Source organism: Sciurus carolinensis, chromosome X, assembly GCF_902686445.1.
Source record: "Sciurus carolinensis chromosome X, mSciCar1.2, whole genome shotgun sequence".
NCBI classification, from domain to species: domain Eukaryota; kingdom Metazoa; phylum Chordata; class Mammalia; order Rodentia; family Sciuridae; genus Sciurus; species Sciurus carolinensis.
This window is the reverse complement of record NC_062232.1, coordinates 45,055,946-45,074,428: the sequence shown is the minus strand read 5'-3', so window position 1 is coordinate 45,074,428 and position 18,483 is coordinate 45,055,946. Positions and strand designations below refer to the sequence as shown.

Genomic DNA, 18,483 nt, shown 5'->3' with positions numbered 1-18,483 from the left:
CTTATCCTTTCCTTCCTGGCTCCCTTCAAGATTTTATTTTTGTCCTGACTTTCTGCAATATGAATTTGATATGTCTGGGTGTGTGTTTGAAATTTACCATGCTTGGTGTCCTCTGAACTTTCTAGATCTATTCCTTGGTGTTTTTTAGGCCATTATGCTTTCAAATATTTCTTCTGCCTCACTCTTTCCTCCCTCTCTGTATTCTAAGCATATATGTGTTACACTCCTGGATATTGTTCCACAGATATTGAGTGTTTTGTACAGTTTTATTTTTTTCCTTTTCTTTCTCTTTATTTATTCATTTCTCCTTTCCCTTCCTTTTCTCTTGCACTTAATTTGATTCTTTCTTACACTTTCCATCCACCTGTTGAAATTAGCTGTGTGATCTTGCATGATTACCTTTTCTGATAGAGCCTTTAACACATTAACAATATCTATTTTAAATTCTCTGATAACTCAAAAATCTTAATCATAACTCAGTCTGGTTCTGATGACTGCTTTGTCTCTTTGGACTTTTATTCTATCCTCAATTCTACCTTTTGGGCTTCTTCCTGTAGAGTCTATCTCTTGCATTTCTTATGAATGTATTTCACTCCTTTTGTTTTTGGTATCAGGGATTAAACCCAGGAACACTTAACTACTGAGCTACATCCAAGCCTCCCCTCACCTTTTCTTTTTTCATTTTGAGATGGTGTCTCTCTTAGTTGCTTAGGATCTCGCAAAATTTCTGAGGCTGACCTTGAACTTGAGATCCTCCTGCCTCAGCCTTCTATGTCACTGGGATTACAAGCATGCACCATCATATCTGACTTCACTGTTATTTTTAATGATGACTTTTGGTCTGGTAGTGAGGAATAGGAGACTATAACATTCCATGTTATTTTGATTAAGTTTCAGTCTTAGGCAGGCTTACCCTGACTGTTCGAGGTGTGAGTTTCACAAGTATTCTTGTCTCTCCTCCAAATGTGATGGTTGGCTTAGCACATTTTCCTTCCCCTGATGAGTTAGAACTCTTTCCTTCATTTCTCACCTTCACCTGTAGTGAGTTTTCACCAGTGCTCTCAGTTTTCCCTTCCTTCTGCAATTTAAGGGGGCTTCCCGCTCAGAAGAAATAGGGTAGATTAGTCTGGTATTGGCCATTCCACTACCAGCTGCAGTGAGTTTCCTCCAGTGCTATGATCTACAGTTTTTTGTTGTCTTTCTCCCTGAATATTAAGGCTTTTTTTAACCCCATAGAGAATATAAAGGAAATGGTCTGGGCAGAATTTCAGCAATGGTTATTGTTCCATTTTCCTCCCCAAACCAGAACTATAGGATATCTTTTTAGGATCCTTCTCAGTCTTCCCTGTCAGTACCTGGTAGAATTTCTGGAAAAAAAAAAACAAGAGGACATGAAACCATCTATGTATACAGCACTCATGTGCTTCACATTCTCATATTGGCACACAACCAACTTTTAGCAATACATTTATAAGTTTTAGTTGCATCTTCTTAGGAGTTTATATGTTGTTCAGCTGTATCTGCCCCAGGTAAGCAAATACCTAAACCTGTGTCCTCTTGTTCCCAGCAGATGCCTGTTTTTACAGGTTTGGGGTTAGCTATTAATCCTGCAAATTCAGTTTTTTTATTAGTTTAAAAATGAATTCATTAGTATGTAGTTTTCAACTTTTTTTTTCCTTGTAATGGTGAGACAGATGTTCTTTCCAACTCTACACCTCTGAGCTAATGCCAGAATATCATATAATTCTGGGGATAAGACTTTGACTCTCTGTCTTCCAGCATCCATACCCCAGTTTACCAATTCCCCAACGATGGTGATCATGGTGGGTTTACCAGCTCGAGGCAAGACCTATATCTCCACGAAGCTCACACGATATCTCAATTGGGTAGGAACACCAACTAAAGGTATGTCTCTGAAACCATTTGTTATACAGCCCTACTGCAGGACACTGGCAGAAAACTGGGTAAGGTAGGAGACCAAAATCCTCAGTACCAAAAATGCGCCATTACCATTATTACCTGGATTACATTACTACCATTATTACTACTAATACTAATATATACCATGGCCTCTACATTCTTATAAATTTTATAATTTCTTAAGTACATGTTCTGTGTTCAATCCCATGCTGGGTGGTAAGCATAGGAAAACTAGTATTAAGACCTAATTCTGCCAGGTGCAGTGACACATACCTATAATCCCAGCAACTCAGGAGGCTGAGGCAGTAGGATCACAAGTTCAAAGCGAGCCTCAGCAACTTAGCGAGGCCCTAAGAAACTTAGTGAGACCCTATGTCAAAATAAAAATATAAAATAAAAACAGGTGGGCATGCAGCTCAGTGGTTAAAGTGCCTCTGTGTTCAATCCCTGGTACAAAAAAAGAGAAAGACTTAATGCCTGCTCTCAAGATGTTCCATGACCACAAAAACAATCCTCTGAGCAGTTTACTAGTTTTATTATCATTGCTATAATTGCAATGCCAACATCACTAATTTTATTAGCATTTTCATGTCTTCATCATTTCATAGTTGGAGAAATTAAGGCCAAAGAGATGAAGTGCCTTGTCCAAAGGCAAATGACTGTAAGTAACAGAACCAGGATGTGTTTGACTCCAAGCTGACACTTACTGTGCTAGATCTAATGCATTGGCCCTACCCATGGGAAGAGGAAAAAGGATCCCATATTGGTTCTGTTCCTTCCTTTTCTCTATTCACTTTCTCTGCTTATTTCTTTTGCCCATCCCAACATCCTATCATCTACCCTTTTTCCTCTATTCATCTTTCCTCCCTCTCTTCAAGTCTTCTCTCTGTGCTTGCAATTGAACCCAAAGCTTAGTACATGATAAGCACACACTCTACTGCTGAGCTACATCCTAGACCCCAGATCCTGTCTTTTTTTCCCCATTTCTTCTTTTCCTTCATCTACTTTTTTTTTTTTTACCTAATCCACCAATGGAGAGTTTCCCAGTGGTTTTCCATGTGCCAAAACACATGCCAGGCATTGGGGATGAAACAATGGATTAGACTTCTGCCCTGTCCTTAAAGAGTTCTCAACCTGATTAGAATACATAAGAATAGCTCATGTCACCTAGAAATCCTTGAGTAGGGGGCTTAGCTAGGAAATCGCCAACTGAAAGGCCATAAAAACTTCCCAGGTAGGGTATATTTGTGCTAGGTCATGTGGGAAAAGGGTGACATGGCAGAAGGTAAGATGAGAAGGAACCACTCTCATGGAGGACTTCAAGCTCTGAGGAACCTATGCTGAGTGGAGGGACACATGGTACAGTGGCGCATGGATCTTTGCCATGACCCCTCTTCTCCCTATCTGCTCCATTTTACTTACTCCTCCAAGAGACCTTCAGAGTCTTTTTTCAAAGCACAAGGTGGACATACCTATAGCCTTTAAGGGTCCCCTTGATCTGCAGGTTTAAACCCAGGCTCCTTAGCCTGTCATTCAAGACCTCCACAATTGGCCCCTTCCAGCTTCTCAGGCTCCAGTCACAATGGATGACCTATTATCCCCAAATATGCTCTGTCTTCTGCTGATGCCATACCTGTGCTCAAGTTGTTCCTTTCCAGGAATGCCCTTGTTCCCTACCCTTATTTCCATGCCTATAAAAGGCACCTACCCTAATAGGCATGGTTCAAATGCTGCTTTCTCTAAGAAATCTCAGATCAATCCAGATGGAATTTGTCTTTCCTTCTCCCTCACTCTTTTGCATGACTCCATATTGTCTCTGTCAGAGCACTTTAAAAATTATGTGGAAGCTCTCTCTTTACTGGTTTACTCACTGTCCTACCTGCTTGTTTGGGAACTCCTTAAAGGCCCCATCAAGAAGACCAGGTTATTCTCTGAGATCCAGAACTCATATTCTACTTCACAGAGTCATCATCAAAAAGTATTTGTTGGATAAATGAATTAAATATTTCCTATTTGGCTTCTTATCCTCTTCTCCTCCTTTTGTTCTCTCCCCTATGACTATTTTTTTAAATTTTGATTCATTGTACACAATGGGGTACAACTTAAGTTTCTCTGGTTGTACATGAAGTAGAGTCACACCATTTGTGTAATCATACATGTACATTGGTGATGATGTTTGTCTCATTCTATTATTTTTCCTTCCCCCTACTCCCTCCCCATCCCTCATTTTTCTCTATACAATCCATCCTTCCTCCATTCTTGCTTCCCCCTTACCCCCTGACTTTTCACCATTAAAAGTAGGAAAGTATGGCCTAGAGATTTAGATTTAAATGTTTTGTCCTGAGACAGAAAAGTAAAATAGCACTAGGCTAGGATTTAGAAGGCCCAGTGTATGTCTGTTACCACCTCACTCAGTTTGACCCTTGGTGATTAGTTGATTTTACTTCCTGAATCTTTGTTTCTTCATCTTTCCAGTGGAGTAAGACATTTAAAGGGATATAGTTTGTAATAAAGTAGAATAGTTTAGAGACAAACAGACCTGGGTTTCAATCTCAGATCCCCAGTTTTTAACTGTGAACTTCATTTTCCTCATTTGTAAAGTGGGAATGATCATCCCTAACTTGCAGGGCTCTTATGAGGTAAATAATGTGCTGCTAGTTCATAATTTGAATCTTTATATGCACATTTTATTGCTTAAAATTATACCTTCTTCTACCTCTGAGGTCCCTAGAAGGACACTGTTTGGCCACTGGGATCTTCCCAACCTCTTCACTAGGGCTCCCTGCTTTCAGTGTTTAATTTAGGCCAGTATCGACGAGAGGCAGTGAGCTACAAGAACTACGAATTCTTTCTCCCAGACAACATGGAAGCCCTACTAATCAGGAAGTAAGTACCCAACATATTATGGACCTGTGCTACCCCTTGGCTGAGGGAGGCCTTTCTTCAGATCATGGGAGAGTGGGACAGAGTAACCTGGGTCAGAGACAAGGTCCTACTCAAAGGGTAATTGGGACATCCCTTCCACCATCCTGCTCAAAGCCTGCTAACCATCCTCTTCTCAGGAACCGTTTATGTTCTTCTACTTCTGACAGGAGAGTAGAAACTTCTTAGCCTGGCATTTGAGATGAGTCTCAATAGCTTGATGCACTCTAACTTCTCTAGTCTTACCAACTCAACCTTAAGATCTCTTTCCCCTATGTGATTCTGAGTACTTCCAGGATGGAGCCTGGGTCTCTTGTATTGATCCATGTCTTCGCCGTAGAACCTAGCAATGAACAATCACTACAGGGATTTTTTGCTGAAAATACATCACCACTGTCATGCCTGCAGTTACAATATTACTCATGCCGTGGAATGACTTTGACCTTAAAGACCACACACCTAGGCTCTAGCTAGGTTAATAAGATATTCAGCTTGAGTCTCATTATCACAAGGTTGAAACCCTTAAAATTGGGTCTGGTGTCATTACTTAGCCTTTCCTGGACATTTCACTTTATTCCTGCCTTCAAGCATGGTGCCTAGAACATAGGACATCCTGTGTAGATGTTCAATAGATGAATAATTTATTGTAAGATATATGAGATATGGTGCAAAGGATAATTCAGAAAAAGAGTGAAACCCATCCTGGAGTTAAAGTTTATCTGTTTCTTTCTCTATCTTTTTCAGGCAGTGTGCATTGGCAGCCCTAAAGGATGTTCATAAATATCTTAGTTGTGAGGAAGGTCACGTTGCGGTAAAGAAATTTCCATTTTATTTTTTCCTTTGGATATCTTCTGGAATGGAAAATAGTTAATATGTACTGAGAATCTACTGTGCCATATATTATTCTAAATACTTTTCTTATATTAATAATTTAGTTCCACACTACCCCCATGAGATATTGTCCATGTCCCATTTGAAAGCCTGAAAGAATGGAACAGAGAGAGATTAAATAATTTCCCAAGATAGCACAACATGTATATGGTAGGGCCCAAACTGAAATCCAGATTGTGTAGCTTGAGAATCCCCACTCTTAATCACTGTTCACTACTGATGCACCCTCAAGAATTCAGCAGGGCTATACTAGAATATAAGACTAGGGTACAAAAAAAAAGTTTAGGTAAATCTAAAGATTTACCTATACTAGAATATAAGACTAGGGTACAAAAAAAAAGTTTAGGTAAATCTAGAGATTTACCTAAACTTGCCCATATTCTAAAGGGAGAAAGATTCTTAAATTTGCAAATGGTCTGATCCAAGGTGCTGAAAACAGGGAGTTGTTTCCCATTCTTGAGGACTTTTAAGTTGATAAGGAAGGAAGAGGCCTCACATAGGACTTTAGGAAACCAATCCTAGCTCTACTGTCAGCAACTCTTAGTGAGTGGTTAAGGCAAATCTTTCTTCTAGGCCTAAATTACTTCACCTGTAAAATAGCCCTAATAATAGCATACACGTTTTCTTTTGCCTTATTATACTCACAGGATCTGGTACATTTCTGGGCAGACAGTAAGTGCTTGATAAGTGTCTGTGAAATTGAGATAAGTTAATTGAAAATTCTTCCTTTCCTTCAAGACCCTCTTCAAAGTCTACTCCTTTTTGGAAGCCTTCCACTTAGTACAGGCATGGACAAAAATGAGTATTCTATCAACACTAGATTCAGAGTAAGCCAATCTCATTACATATCTCTAGGTTTTTGATGCCACCAACACTACCAGAGAACGACGGTCACTTATTCTGCAGTTTGCAAAGGAACATGGGTACAAGGTACAGTAATAGTCCCATTCTTATCTAGAGCCTACTTATCCAGCACAAACTCCAAAAAAAGGCAAACTAGAATACTCAGAAAAACTATATTGGCCACCATAGACTCAACATATTCATCTGGTTTTCCAGGGCATAGTCAGAAGCAGCATAGCAGAACAGGAAAGGAGAGGTACTACATTAGGCAATGGAAAATAGTTACTAATGGGTTGACACTGGGGGTGGGGCATAACACTGATGAAGGAGTGAAGAGCTACTATAAAAAATACAGTAGACCTAAAAAGTAGTAGAAACATAAAACAACAATCCAGGGTCATTTAGTTTAAGGCCAAAATAGCTCATAAAACTCAAACCTGAAAGCATCACTGTATGAGATTCTATTGTCAGATATGCCCCTGGGGATGACTCAGAGCCATTGAAAATGGATCAAACTGTGTTTGGCTCCTACCAAATATAATCCCCAGCGGGAACACCCCCCTTTTGGAGTTGGGAACTAAACCTCTGTCTCTCTTCTTCTCTCTCTTTCAGAGCTGGGTTTGAACCAAAGGCCTCACACATGCTAGGCAAGACCTCTACCACTGAGCTATATTCCCAACCTCAGAATCTTTTTGCATGTTTCTATTATAGGTCTTTTTCATTGAGTCTATTTGTAATGACCCTGACATCATTGCAGAAAACATCAAGGTAAGGAGTACCAGTTACCTTTCCTTCTTATACTGTTTTAGTTTTGTCTCCTACCTGAAAAGATCTCTAAGATTTTTTTTTTTTTGGTGTCAGGGATTGAACCCAGGAGTGCTTAACCACTGGGCCACATTCCTAACCTTTTATTCATTTTTTTTTCTATTTTGAGTCAGTGTCTCACTAAGTTGCTTAGGGCTTTACTAAGTTGCTGAGGCTTTGAACTTTTGATCCTCCTGCCTCAGCATCCTGAACCACTGGAATCACAGGTGTTTGCCACCACACTCAGCTTAAAATTGTAGAATTGTAAAATTGAAGGAAGTACTCCTCCCTGAGCTTTTGCATTCATTTTACATAGGAACCAATCCCTGACCATCCTGGTCCACAAAGATCCTATGAAATTAGGTGAAGCCAGTATGTAGGAAGCCCAATAGATACACCAAGCATCAAATTTTACTCTCATTATTTTTTCACAACAAACCTGCATGTTAGGGATAATTTCTATGTTACAGAGAGGAAACTTGGGTTCCAACAGGATAAATGAAGTGTCAAAGATTTATAGAGTCAGAAAGAGATAGGCGTACTATCTCTGCCTTGAAAAGGTTATCAGTCTTGAAAACCTATGTTCTTTATTCTGTCCCACAATTCACATAAGAACCATCACCACTCTTAGAATTTAGTCACATGATCTAGAACTAGATCATTCACATTTTGTTGTTCCCTACTTCATCAAATTACCAGAGTTTAAGAACAGAAGATGACTTTAAAGATCATCTCCTACATTAGGTATTTGAAATCTCAGTTAAATGTTTGTCTAGATTTTAGTTAAATACATGCCAGGACAAATAGCTCATTGCCTTCAATAAATGTAGCCCAATCAAACTAAAACCTTCCTTCCTGTAACTTCAACTCATTTGGTTCTATTTTTTTGCCTCTTGAGACGTAGTGCATGTCCAACTCCTCTCTTAGCTCTTCATCTACCCATTCATCTGTTTACTGATTTAACAAAAATTCACTATAAATCTGGGCTGGGCCATTCTTGACAATAGAGGCATAGATCTTAAGCTCCTGGTCAAGTGAGGGAGACTGGAAATTATATAGACAGAACTCTGAGATCAAAGTTGAGATGAGGAAACCAGGGAGAGTGTCAGAATACAGTATAGTAAGGGTATGTCAGGGAAAGTTTCCTAATGGAGATAATAGTTGAAATGCATCTTAAAGAATAGATTGTAATTTTACTGGTGAAGAATGGGAATAAGAAAGAGCATATACTAAGTATGACATCTCCAGGGAACTGTAAGTAGCTTAGATTGGCTAAATCAAATGGTGGAGGAATGAGGAGCATTGAGAAACGAAGACTAAGAAATAAATCGGGTCTTAATCATGACAAGCCATGAACCACCTGCTAAAAATAATTGACACTTTGTCCTAAAATATATAAGAAAATGGTGGTGGGTTTTAAAGGATGCATGGTCAGATGTGCATGTTAGATACACCCTTCTGGCTGCTGGTATGGTAAATATATCAAAAGTAACATGACTTCACAAATTAATCAGTCACAAAGCTCTAGTGAGTACAGGTAAGAGAGAATGAATATTTAGAAGATATTGGAGAGGAGTTGGAGCCTGCTAAGAGGTGAGGGATGATAAAAAGAGGCATCTGGAATGATTTCCAGATTCTGTGTAGGCTGACATTACTGAGAGGGAATGGGATGGGAAATGTGAAAGGAGAAAGTGGATATTGGGGGATTAGGAACTGTTAGCCCTTCAGAAATCCAAGAGAATATGTCACATTCTTCCAGTAAAGACTCTATACATGTAAGCCATTATGATTTCCACTCAAGATCTCTACTTCCTATTCTGTAGTCATTTCTTATATCATAACACCTATTCCTCTTATTAATGTGCTTCTTAAACTGTGCATGCTCTGGCACTGAATGCAATGTAATAGTCCTTTTTTAATCACATGGAGATTAGAAATGAGGAGTCACACATTCTTGCTTCTCTTCACTTGACTGGTTTTTGTAAACTTTGGCAAGATTCTCCATGTTTCAATTTTTTCACCTTTATAATAAGGGATGTTGTATTCAGTTGTTTCTAAGGGCTCTTCCCAACACCACTTTCAGAGTCTTCATCTTATAATGTCTCCCTTGGTCCCTCTGTCCTTCTCCTTTCTCCCAGCAAGTGAAACTCAGCAGCCCTGATTACATAGACTGTGACCGAGAAAAAGTTCTGGAAGATTTTCTAAAGAGAATTGAGTGCTATGAGGTCAACTATCAACCCTTGGATGATGAACTGGACAGGTAAGAGCCCAACATCCCAAAGTTAAGACCTGGATCCTTAGAGTAGTTTTGATGTCCTTATATGGAAACATCTTCCTTCTCTGGGCTTCAACTTCTCTATTTTTAATATCAGGAGTACAACTTGATGATCTGTTTTCATGGGTCCTCCCGGCTCTAATTTTCCATGAAGCAGTAATTCATGAGATGACTGAAATAGTGCCTTTCTGAGCAATTTGGACAGATCAGAACCTTTATCTCTGAGAACAAATGTCTCTCTCCTGTGGGTGTTGCTATTATTATTGTGAAAGTATTCTTCACACTTGATAATACTTCAGTTTTCAAACATATTCCCCTTCTTTCTTTCATTGAAGTACACAGGAGTCCTGTAAAGGAAGCTGATCAATGTCATTACAAAATTTTCAAGAAGAGGAAGTTGAATTCTAAGAGGATTGAAACTACTTTCCCAAACTCCAAACAAGTCAGGGATAGAACTAGGATTCTAACTATATATTCAGTCTTCTTATCATGTCTTCTCACAACACTCACATACCTCTTTAATCAGCAAGTATTTGGCCCCTTTGGCCTGTGCTGTATGTAGAGGGTGTAAATAAGGTGAAGAGAAATGGGTTCTATTTTCAAAAAGCTTCCATACTATGTTGACATATGGGAAGATCCATAAAAAATAATATATTTTCTGTCATAGTACCAGATAAAGATAGAAGAGGGTTAACTGACAGTCCATGGCAGATGTGAGTTTGATATAAACTGTTCCCAGAATCCTCATTTCTTTCAAAATGGATTACAGTGAGAAAAGATCCTGGTCACCTACACTCCTTGACACACAAATGTAAATTGTAAAGAGGCCTTAAATACTCATCACCACCCTAAGAAGTTTACATAACATCCTTTCAGCTTTACCTAACTGAAGTACTGAGAGATGACCATTGTTATTATTCCACTCCTTAGATGGGAAAACTGAGACTCAATTCAGATGAAAGTTTTACCTGAGGTAAACATAATGAGTCAGCAGCAGAGCATATACTTAAACCCATATTCCCAAACTTCCAGCCTGGTTTTTCCCTTCCCACATCCCTGTATCATAAAAAATGTGTCAGATTGGGGTGTAGACACTCAATGCAAGGAGCATGCCCTTTATGTACATTTGCACAGCTTTGCTTTATTTGAATTCAATATGTATGTGCTAGAGTGTGGCTCTGTATGCTCTGAGAATAGTGTAACTTTTTCAAATTTCCACAAAGGTATCGTGTGGGCTAATGGTTTAAGGAGGTTAAAGAAGGGAGGCTGAAGTGGAAGAGTGGCATCAAGAAAGCCTCCATCCCTGGGTCTAGATAACTACAGGTGCTCTGTTGGTTTTTGATGTATCATTTTGATCCTAAATAAGATATATGTAGAAGGCCAGATTTGTTTCATTATTTTTCCATCGATGATCATTTATAATCCATGCATTAAGGACACCCTTAGCTGTGCCAGAGGAACCCCAAGAAGGAAGGGATATCCCCACTTTAATAGAATTTCAAGTTGGTTGGAGAGGACAGTCTATACACAGTTGATCACAATTGCAGGAACAAAAAGCCAAGTAAGTTTAAGGAATACAGAGGAGGAGACCTGGAAGAGCTGGGTTGCCTAACAGACAGACTAAACATGTGCTTAGGGTACTGGCAAGGTGGGGGCTTCAAAAGGTAAGAAAAATACCTTAAAATATTTTCATATTTAATATTTTAAAAACAATATCAAGGTAGTGAAAATGGAGAAAAAACATAAAATCAGAATTTTGTAGGATCTCCTCATATTACTGTAAGTATATAATTTTATTTTAAATTGCATGTGGTGGAGGATGGGAATGAGCTACTGTAATACTTTTGGTGTTGAGCACTTCTAAATGACTTTATATGACCCTGGGTTGACTTCCTGTAGAAAGTTAGTATGCTGATTCTTGAGGGATAGATGTATAGGAGCTCAACTTTGGAAATCAGGCAAGGGATATCTTTTTAAGCAAGGAGAACAACACTTTGTAATGGTCTAGTTAAATCTGAATAAGAAGAGAGGAGAACAGGGATATTCCAAGGGTAAAACAAAGGCATGAAGATAAGAATGAAACAAAGAAGCTATGGGTACAGCGTGGTAACGTGAGGTAAGGTCAACTGGGGCTCATGTGTGAAGGCACATAAAATGTCAGACATAGCTGAGTGATTTGGAAGTTCTCCTAGAGACATGCTGTACCTAGTGATAGGAACAGAGAATGACCAGGAAACAATGTTACATCAGGTATTTTCTACTCCTAGGCTCTAAGGAGTCTAGGATAGATGATTGGAGAGGGGAACATTCTAAAGTTAAATCTCAAGTCTACTTCCTAAGGTGACCTTAGGCAAGTTGCTTTCTCTCCGTGTACTTCACAGAGATAATAATCTCTTCTCTGTATGATGGTCATGAGTATTCTTGCACCTTAACATCCCTAATCCCTGCCAGATGCACAGAAAATTTCAACAAATCCGAGTGCCCTGTGGAAACCATTGGACATGGATCATAGGTCTGGACATGATGAGTGGGGACTTCTCTGGGAAGATCAAGGGGAAGGTTTTCTGAATTAAACCCATCAACAACCTTGGGCTAGTGCAAATATTTCAGTTCACTTGATTTTCTTACTGTGCAACCAGGGTTGGTGGCATAACTCCAAAGCACAGCCTCCCACACTTCTTCCCAGGATCTCTCTGAACTTCTTTCAATCTAACAATCAAAGGATTAATGACTGTCACATCAGTGGCCTCAGAAGTCTTGCTCCATGGTTCTAATCTTCTGATTAGGCAGTACCTCCAACTACTCCTGAGCTCTTCCACAGATAGGTGGTTGAGGAGCTTGGAGGAAAGACCAAAAGTTCCCCCAGTGATGTTGTGGACCACCTCTGTATCCCTATTCCCTAGTGCTTTGCACACCTTACAGTAAGTATTTGTGAAATGAATGAGCATTGATTACATATTTCCAAGTATAGTTCCTGACTGCCTTGAGTTCTCAAAGGGTAGATGCTGGGTCCCACCCCTAGTACAATGCCTAGAACAGAGGAGGGTGTTTGTGGACTACATGACAAATAGGGAAAGAATCCAGCCTAACCCCGTAATCTGAGTGAGGAGAGACACACATGCACATGCACGCACAGATGCAATCTGGCAGCTACCTATAGAATATAAAGTACACTGTATCATGGCAGGGATGAATCAGACATTACTTTTTACATGCAAATATGATTACATGACCAATGTAATTTTACATCATGCACAACCAGAAGAATGAGGTTATATTCTCTCTATATGTATAATGTCAAAACACATTCTACTGTCACGTATAACTAATAACAAACTTAAAAAATTTTAAGTAGCAAAAAAAGAACAGTGGGAAAGAGTTCAATTAGAATTTAAAGGGGAGGAGAAATGGACAAGACAGAAGCTGCCAATGAAATGTGGGAGACGGCCAGAGATGCAGAAGATCACTGTACTTCTGATTATGATAGCAGTGTAAACCACAGAGGAGAGAGCCCCAGATGCTTGATTTGTGATAAATGAAGGTGAAAAGACAGCTTGGCTCAAGCTGAGACTGAGGAGAGGAGACAGAGTGTTATGGTAACAGGCCATAAGTTCTGTGGCATAGTCAGGAACTAAGACTCTAGGACAGATACTCAGAACAGGGCAAGTCATGGAATCTTGTTAGTTAAGAGCTTGAATTGCAGAGAAGACTGGAAAACAAGGTGTGTGGTTTTCTCTTGGGATCAGCCCACCCTACTATCAGACCCTGAACTGTCCTACTTGTGTCTGGCACAGCCACCTGTCCTACATCAAGATCTTCGATGTGGGCACACGCTACATGGTGAACCGAGTACAGGACCACATCCAGAGTCGCACAGTCTACTATCTCATGAACATCCATGTCACACCACGCTCCATATACCTATGCCGGCATGGTGAGAGTGAACTCAACCTCAGGGGCCGCATTGGAGGTGACTCTGGTCTCTCATCTCGGGGCAAGCAGGTAGGGAAGGCACCATGCACTCAGATGGGCTGTCTGAGCTGGCCCAGTACCCGGGTCCTGAGTAGGGGTACCCAATAATGGGGTAGAAGCAGATTCAGGTCACTCATGCTCTTTCACACTGTCAGACACTAAATCTTAACACAGCAACTTAATGGCTCCCAAAGGCCAAAAGCTCCTTCAATCTTGTTTCATTCTGGCCCTCCAAGTCTTCCCAAATCTGCCTGCTTCTCCATCCCCATCACAATGACCACCTTTTGTCTCTGACTGATAGTTCCCCTCGTCATTCTCACAATTCTGTGTCTTTGCTCATACCCAACTGTTTCCCTCGTCATTCTCACAATTCTGTGTCTTTGCTCATACCCAACTTGCTGCCTTCCTCTGTTGCTCTGTCATCTGGCAACCATCATGTGCACAGACAGCTCCCCTGAGAGACCTACTCTAAGTCCCCATTCTTCCCAACTCAGGGCAAATGCTGTCTTCCTTCCCCAACCCACCACAGGCATCACACTGTTGGTAATTGTCCCCACTGCTTACTGCATCTTCCCACCTCCCCTGTTCCCTTCCAAGACCCAACTCCTGCCCCAAGATATGGCTCTCCAGGAAGCCCCCCAACACACACAACTGTCCACTTATCCCAGGTAGGTCTCTGAACTCTGGGCTTCAGCTCTCCATGATCTGACCAATCTCTGACTCTCATACAGCATGAGTCTCTTCCCAGCAGTGAGGCATAGTGACTTGTACATTCTGGGTGCTGGCTGCATAAAGAGATATATTTCCCCAGTGTGTGTATGTGTGTGTCTGTGTGTATGTGTGTGTGCATGCATGTGCGCACCCACTCACATGCACATATACAAACATTTGTGAGTGTAGAAGACACACAGATGGAGATGGCCATGTGTCCACCTGGGCTCTGGGCTGTGTGGGCAGAGCAGGGGCTAGCTGTAGTCAAGAGACTCCAGGTACAGGTAGTGCCTCAGGACAGGGTGACACCTCCAGTAGTCTCTGTCTTTGCTCTAAGGAACACAAGAAGTAGGTGTTTGATCAAAGCCTACCTCCTGGTTCAATTTTCTGGACTTTTTAGCACAGGTATTGCTTTCTGGAAGGATCACTTGGGCTGAAACAATTGGGAAAAAAGCACAGGAGGGACATTCATTGTTATTATGGTCATTTACTGAAATACCTATGCACAGTCATGGTGCCATCTGTTTCCACATGTGTGGCCTCACTTAATTTTAACAACAGCTCTTTGGGGTGGCCAGTATCATCACCAATTTATGTATGAGAAAGCTGAAATTCAGAGAGGAGCAAAGAGTGTCCTCAGGTCCCACAGCTAATACAATACAAAGCCAAGACTGAAAACCGGGCCTTCCTGCCAGATCTCAGCATCCCTACTGGAGATGTGGGAGGTGTCCCAGGCACAATGTTGTCCCAGAAGGCCTGGACCTCAAGGCTCCTTTTTTTTTACCTCTAGACTGGCAACCTTGAGGTAGGCTTTGATCTGACTCTCACTTCTTGTGCTCCTCAAAGCAACGACAGAGGCCACTGGAGGTATCACCCTGCTGTGGCACCACCTATACCTGGAGTCTCTTGACTGGAGCTAGCCCTGCTCTGCCCACTCAGCCCACTTACACACATGACCATTTCTATCTGTGTGTCTTCTGTACTCACAAATATGTGTATATGCACACACACACACACACACACACACACACACACAATCAGGCCCCATCCTGTACTCGCATGGGCACAGTGTACCAGGTCTGGTTTAAAAGTACTTTCCCATCAACTAAAACCCCATCACTGTAATTCTCATTTATGCAGCACCTACTGCATATCAGGGAGTGGTATGGTTGCTCCTCATTCACCACACGTGACTATCACAGCAGGTAGGCCTGGTGGTCAAATACTACTCATAAGGAAAAAGATCTGAGAAGGACAGGGATGTGTCTGAGGGTACACAGGGCTGTGTAAAGGAGCTGGGGTAGGGGTTAACTCATGTCTCCTACATGCCAAGCAAGAACTCCTTTAGCCGGAGCACATTGACTGTTGACTCATATCCATTATTAAGTATATACTTATGATGCCTATATTTGTAGATACAAATGTGAATTCGCATGCATTCATGCAAATGTTCCTAGTACACACCATCTTTGACTAATGGCATACCTCCTCACAGAAGGAAAGCTGATCCCTTGCTCTTCTGGTCTCCCACAGCCCTTTGTGGTTACTCTTGGTGCTGCCATTGTTTCCTGCCATGGACTGGCTTATTTTGAGAATAAGAACATCCCAGCACCCAGAAAAGGCCCCATACCCTCAGCAAATATGTGAATTCCCTTCAAACCTGGATACCAGAAACCCTGCTTGAGCAATGAGAATCCACAGCATCAAAGATAAATGTTTGCCAAATCTTACCTCCCCATTCCAGACCACTGTCTGGGTAACTTGAACCTTACCATCTTTAAAGACTGGGAATCTGTTTCCAGTGCCTACATGGGCCTATCTGAGAGGTTGACCTCTTGAGGACAGGCTTTGTCACAGACATCTTCACCCTTAGGCCAAATGGTGGCCAAGGGTTCTCAGTAGAGCATAAGGATTGGTGGAGGTTGGTGTGAAGAGAACTTGGTCATGTGATTTGATTATCCACAGACATGTACTCAAATCATATAGAAGCTTAGGATGGTGCCCAAAATGGAAGGAAAAGGAAGGTAGACTTTGGGTGGGGTGCCAGCATTTATATTCTTGTCCTAGGCTCCACAAATGTTAGAGGTGGCCTGTCTGAATGAGTGAATATCTTAGTAGGGTATTTAGTGAGCAAGCATCAGTGACCACATACATATACAGAGACATATGTAAGTAAAAGCACACATACTCTTTTCTGTTTCCTTGACCTTTAACCACATGGTAAAGAGAATGGCTCTTCTTTTGTTTTATTTTTTATACTCTGTAATTGTACATGCTTATCAAGTACAATATGATGTTTCAATACACATATACTTTATATATTGTATATATTGATCCATCATCTCATGCATTTATCCTTGCTTTGTGGTGAGAAAATTCAAAATATTAGCTATTTTGAATTGTACTACATTTTATTTTTAACTATGGTTATCCTGCTCTGAAATAGAATGCTGGAACTTATTTCTCCTAACTATAAACTTGTACTTGTTGATCAACCTCTTCCTATCCCTCCCTTGTCAAGGGTATGCCTTTTTTAAAAAAATTAATTTGGATCATTTAACTCTCTGTTCTTGCTTATTCATCTTCACTCTCATTTGTGGCAGATTTGATCTTGTTTCCATGGATACCTTATCTTTCTCACCTTTTTCCCCTCCTCTTTTCTTTTGCACTCCACCCCTAGTATGCCTATGCACTGGCCAACTTCATTCAGTCCCAAGGTATCAGCTCCCTGAAGGTGTGGACCAGCCACATGAAGAGGACCATCCAGACAGCAGAAGCCCTGGGAGTCCCCTATGAACAGTGGAAGGCCCTGAATGAGATTGATGCGGTGAGATGGAAGGGGTGAATCTTCTGGAAGATTGACTGTTGATTGAGTATGGGTGTATCCCTGTGGTTGTCTTTGCTCTAGTCCCTATGGGGAATCTAATTAATTCAACAAACATTTCTTGACAATCATCCAGTGCTCACACTTAGGGATCCCTTAGGGATCCCTGGAAGACCAGTATAGACAAGTTCTCTGCCTTCAGAGAGCCCAGAGGCAGACAGTAAACAAGACTATCTCAGTGTGACATAATGTTCTGAGAGAGGAAGTACAAGGGACTATGGAAGATCAGAAGATGAGGGTGCTTCCTCACCAAACATCTGAAAGAGATTTACAAGGAAAGCTTCCTGAAGGAAGCTAAGGGCGAGAAAAAAAAAAAAACAGGAAAAATGGATTTGGAGTGGAACAATAAATAAGTTCAGGGATGGGGAACAGCTTTATGAAGGTCCGGAGGTGAGAAGGGATCCTGGAATGTTCAGGGAATTAAAAGAATGACAGTGATTTTGGGACAATGATAGTAAGGTCTGGGAAGAAGGGAGTTGAGTATGGAAAAAGACCGAGGCCTCAGGGTCATATAGTTCATGTTGAGGGATTTAGATCCTGCCCTAAAATCAATGGGAAGCCATTGACATAGTTTAAGTCAAAGAGTTTGGTCTGAATATAATTCACATGTTAAAAACCCAATCTGTACATGCACGGAGATGAGGTGAAAAAAATGCCAGGATGAGCATTTGGACTTAGGACAGGTGGCTGCATTAGTGTGGCAAGAGGCAAAGGCATGTGGATCCAGAATAGTGGCATGAAGATGGAATGAAGGACTTGGGGAATGTTTCCAACATACAGTCAATAGTACTTGATGGTGCATTGGCTGTGAAGGATAAGAAAGAAGGAGAAGTGAAGAATCCAACTCTGGTGACATGGAAATCTCTCTTCAGGGTTAGGTTTTCCCATAAGTTCTTTGAGAAAGGAGTTGCTTCCTTTACCTTGTCTTACCTATGCTATAGTACACTGGTAATGGGTGGTACTCCCCAGGTTATGGTTGTTAAGGCCCAACATAAGAGCTTCAACACAAGTGTAGATAACTTGCATGGGGTAGGTTAATGTATTAGTCAGGGTTCTCTAGAGGAACAGAAACAACAGGAAGTATGATTATAAAAAGGGGATTTATTAGATTGATTTTACACAACCAGAAACTGGATAATCCACAATGGCCATCTGTAGGCTGGAAAGCTGGAAGAGCCAGTAGCTGTGCAGTCCAAGAAACAGAAGTCCCAGAACAAGAGGGATCAACAGTCTGAGACCAAGGCTTCTGGAAACTCCCTTG

At 41.0% G+C, this 18,483-nt stretch overlaps 1 protein-coding gene across 5 annotated transcripts in view; it reads left to right on the top strand.

Annotated features, from left to right (window-relative positions):
- Pfkfb1 (6-phosphofructo-2-kinase/fructose-2,6-biphosphatase 1) overlaps positions 1 to 18,483 on the top strand; it is a 48,194-nt gene that overhangs the window by 18,303 nt on the left and 11,408 nt on the right. For 4 of the 5 annotated variants that reach the window (XM_047535162.1, XM_047535161.1, XM_047535164.1 and 1 more), the window contains exons 2-9: positions 1,780 to 1,905; positions 4,713 to 4,806; positions 5,587 to 5,653; positions 6,589 to 6,663; positions 7,288 to 7,344; positions 9,519 to 9,640; positions 13,450 to 13,657; positions 17,019 to 17,165. In XM_047535162.1, coding sequence (XP_047391118.1) covers positions 1,780 to 1,905; positions 4,713 to 4,806; positions 5,587 to 5,653; positions 6,589 to 6,663; positions 7,288 to 7,344; positions 9,519 to 9,640; positions 13,450 to 13,657; positions 17,019 to 17,165 — 896 coding nt within the window. The remainder of the gene's footprint in view (positions 1 to 1,779; positions 1,906 to 4,712; positions 4,807 to 5,586; positions 5,654 to 6,588; positions 6,664 to 7,287; positions 7,345 to 9,518; positions 9,641 to 13,449; positions 13,658 to 17,018; positions 17,166 to 18,483) is intronic. The other variant, XM_047535166.1, reaches the window with a different exon arrangement.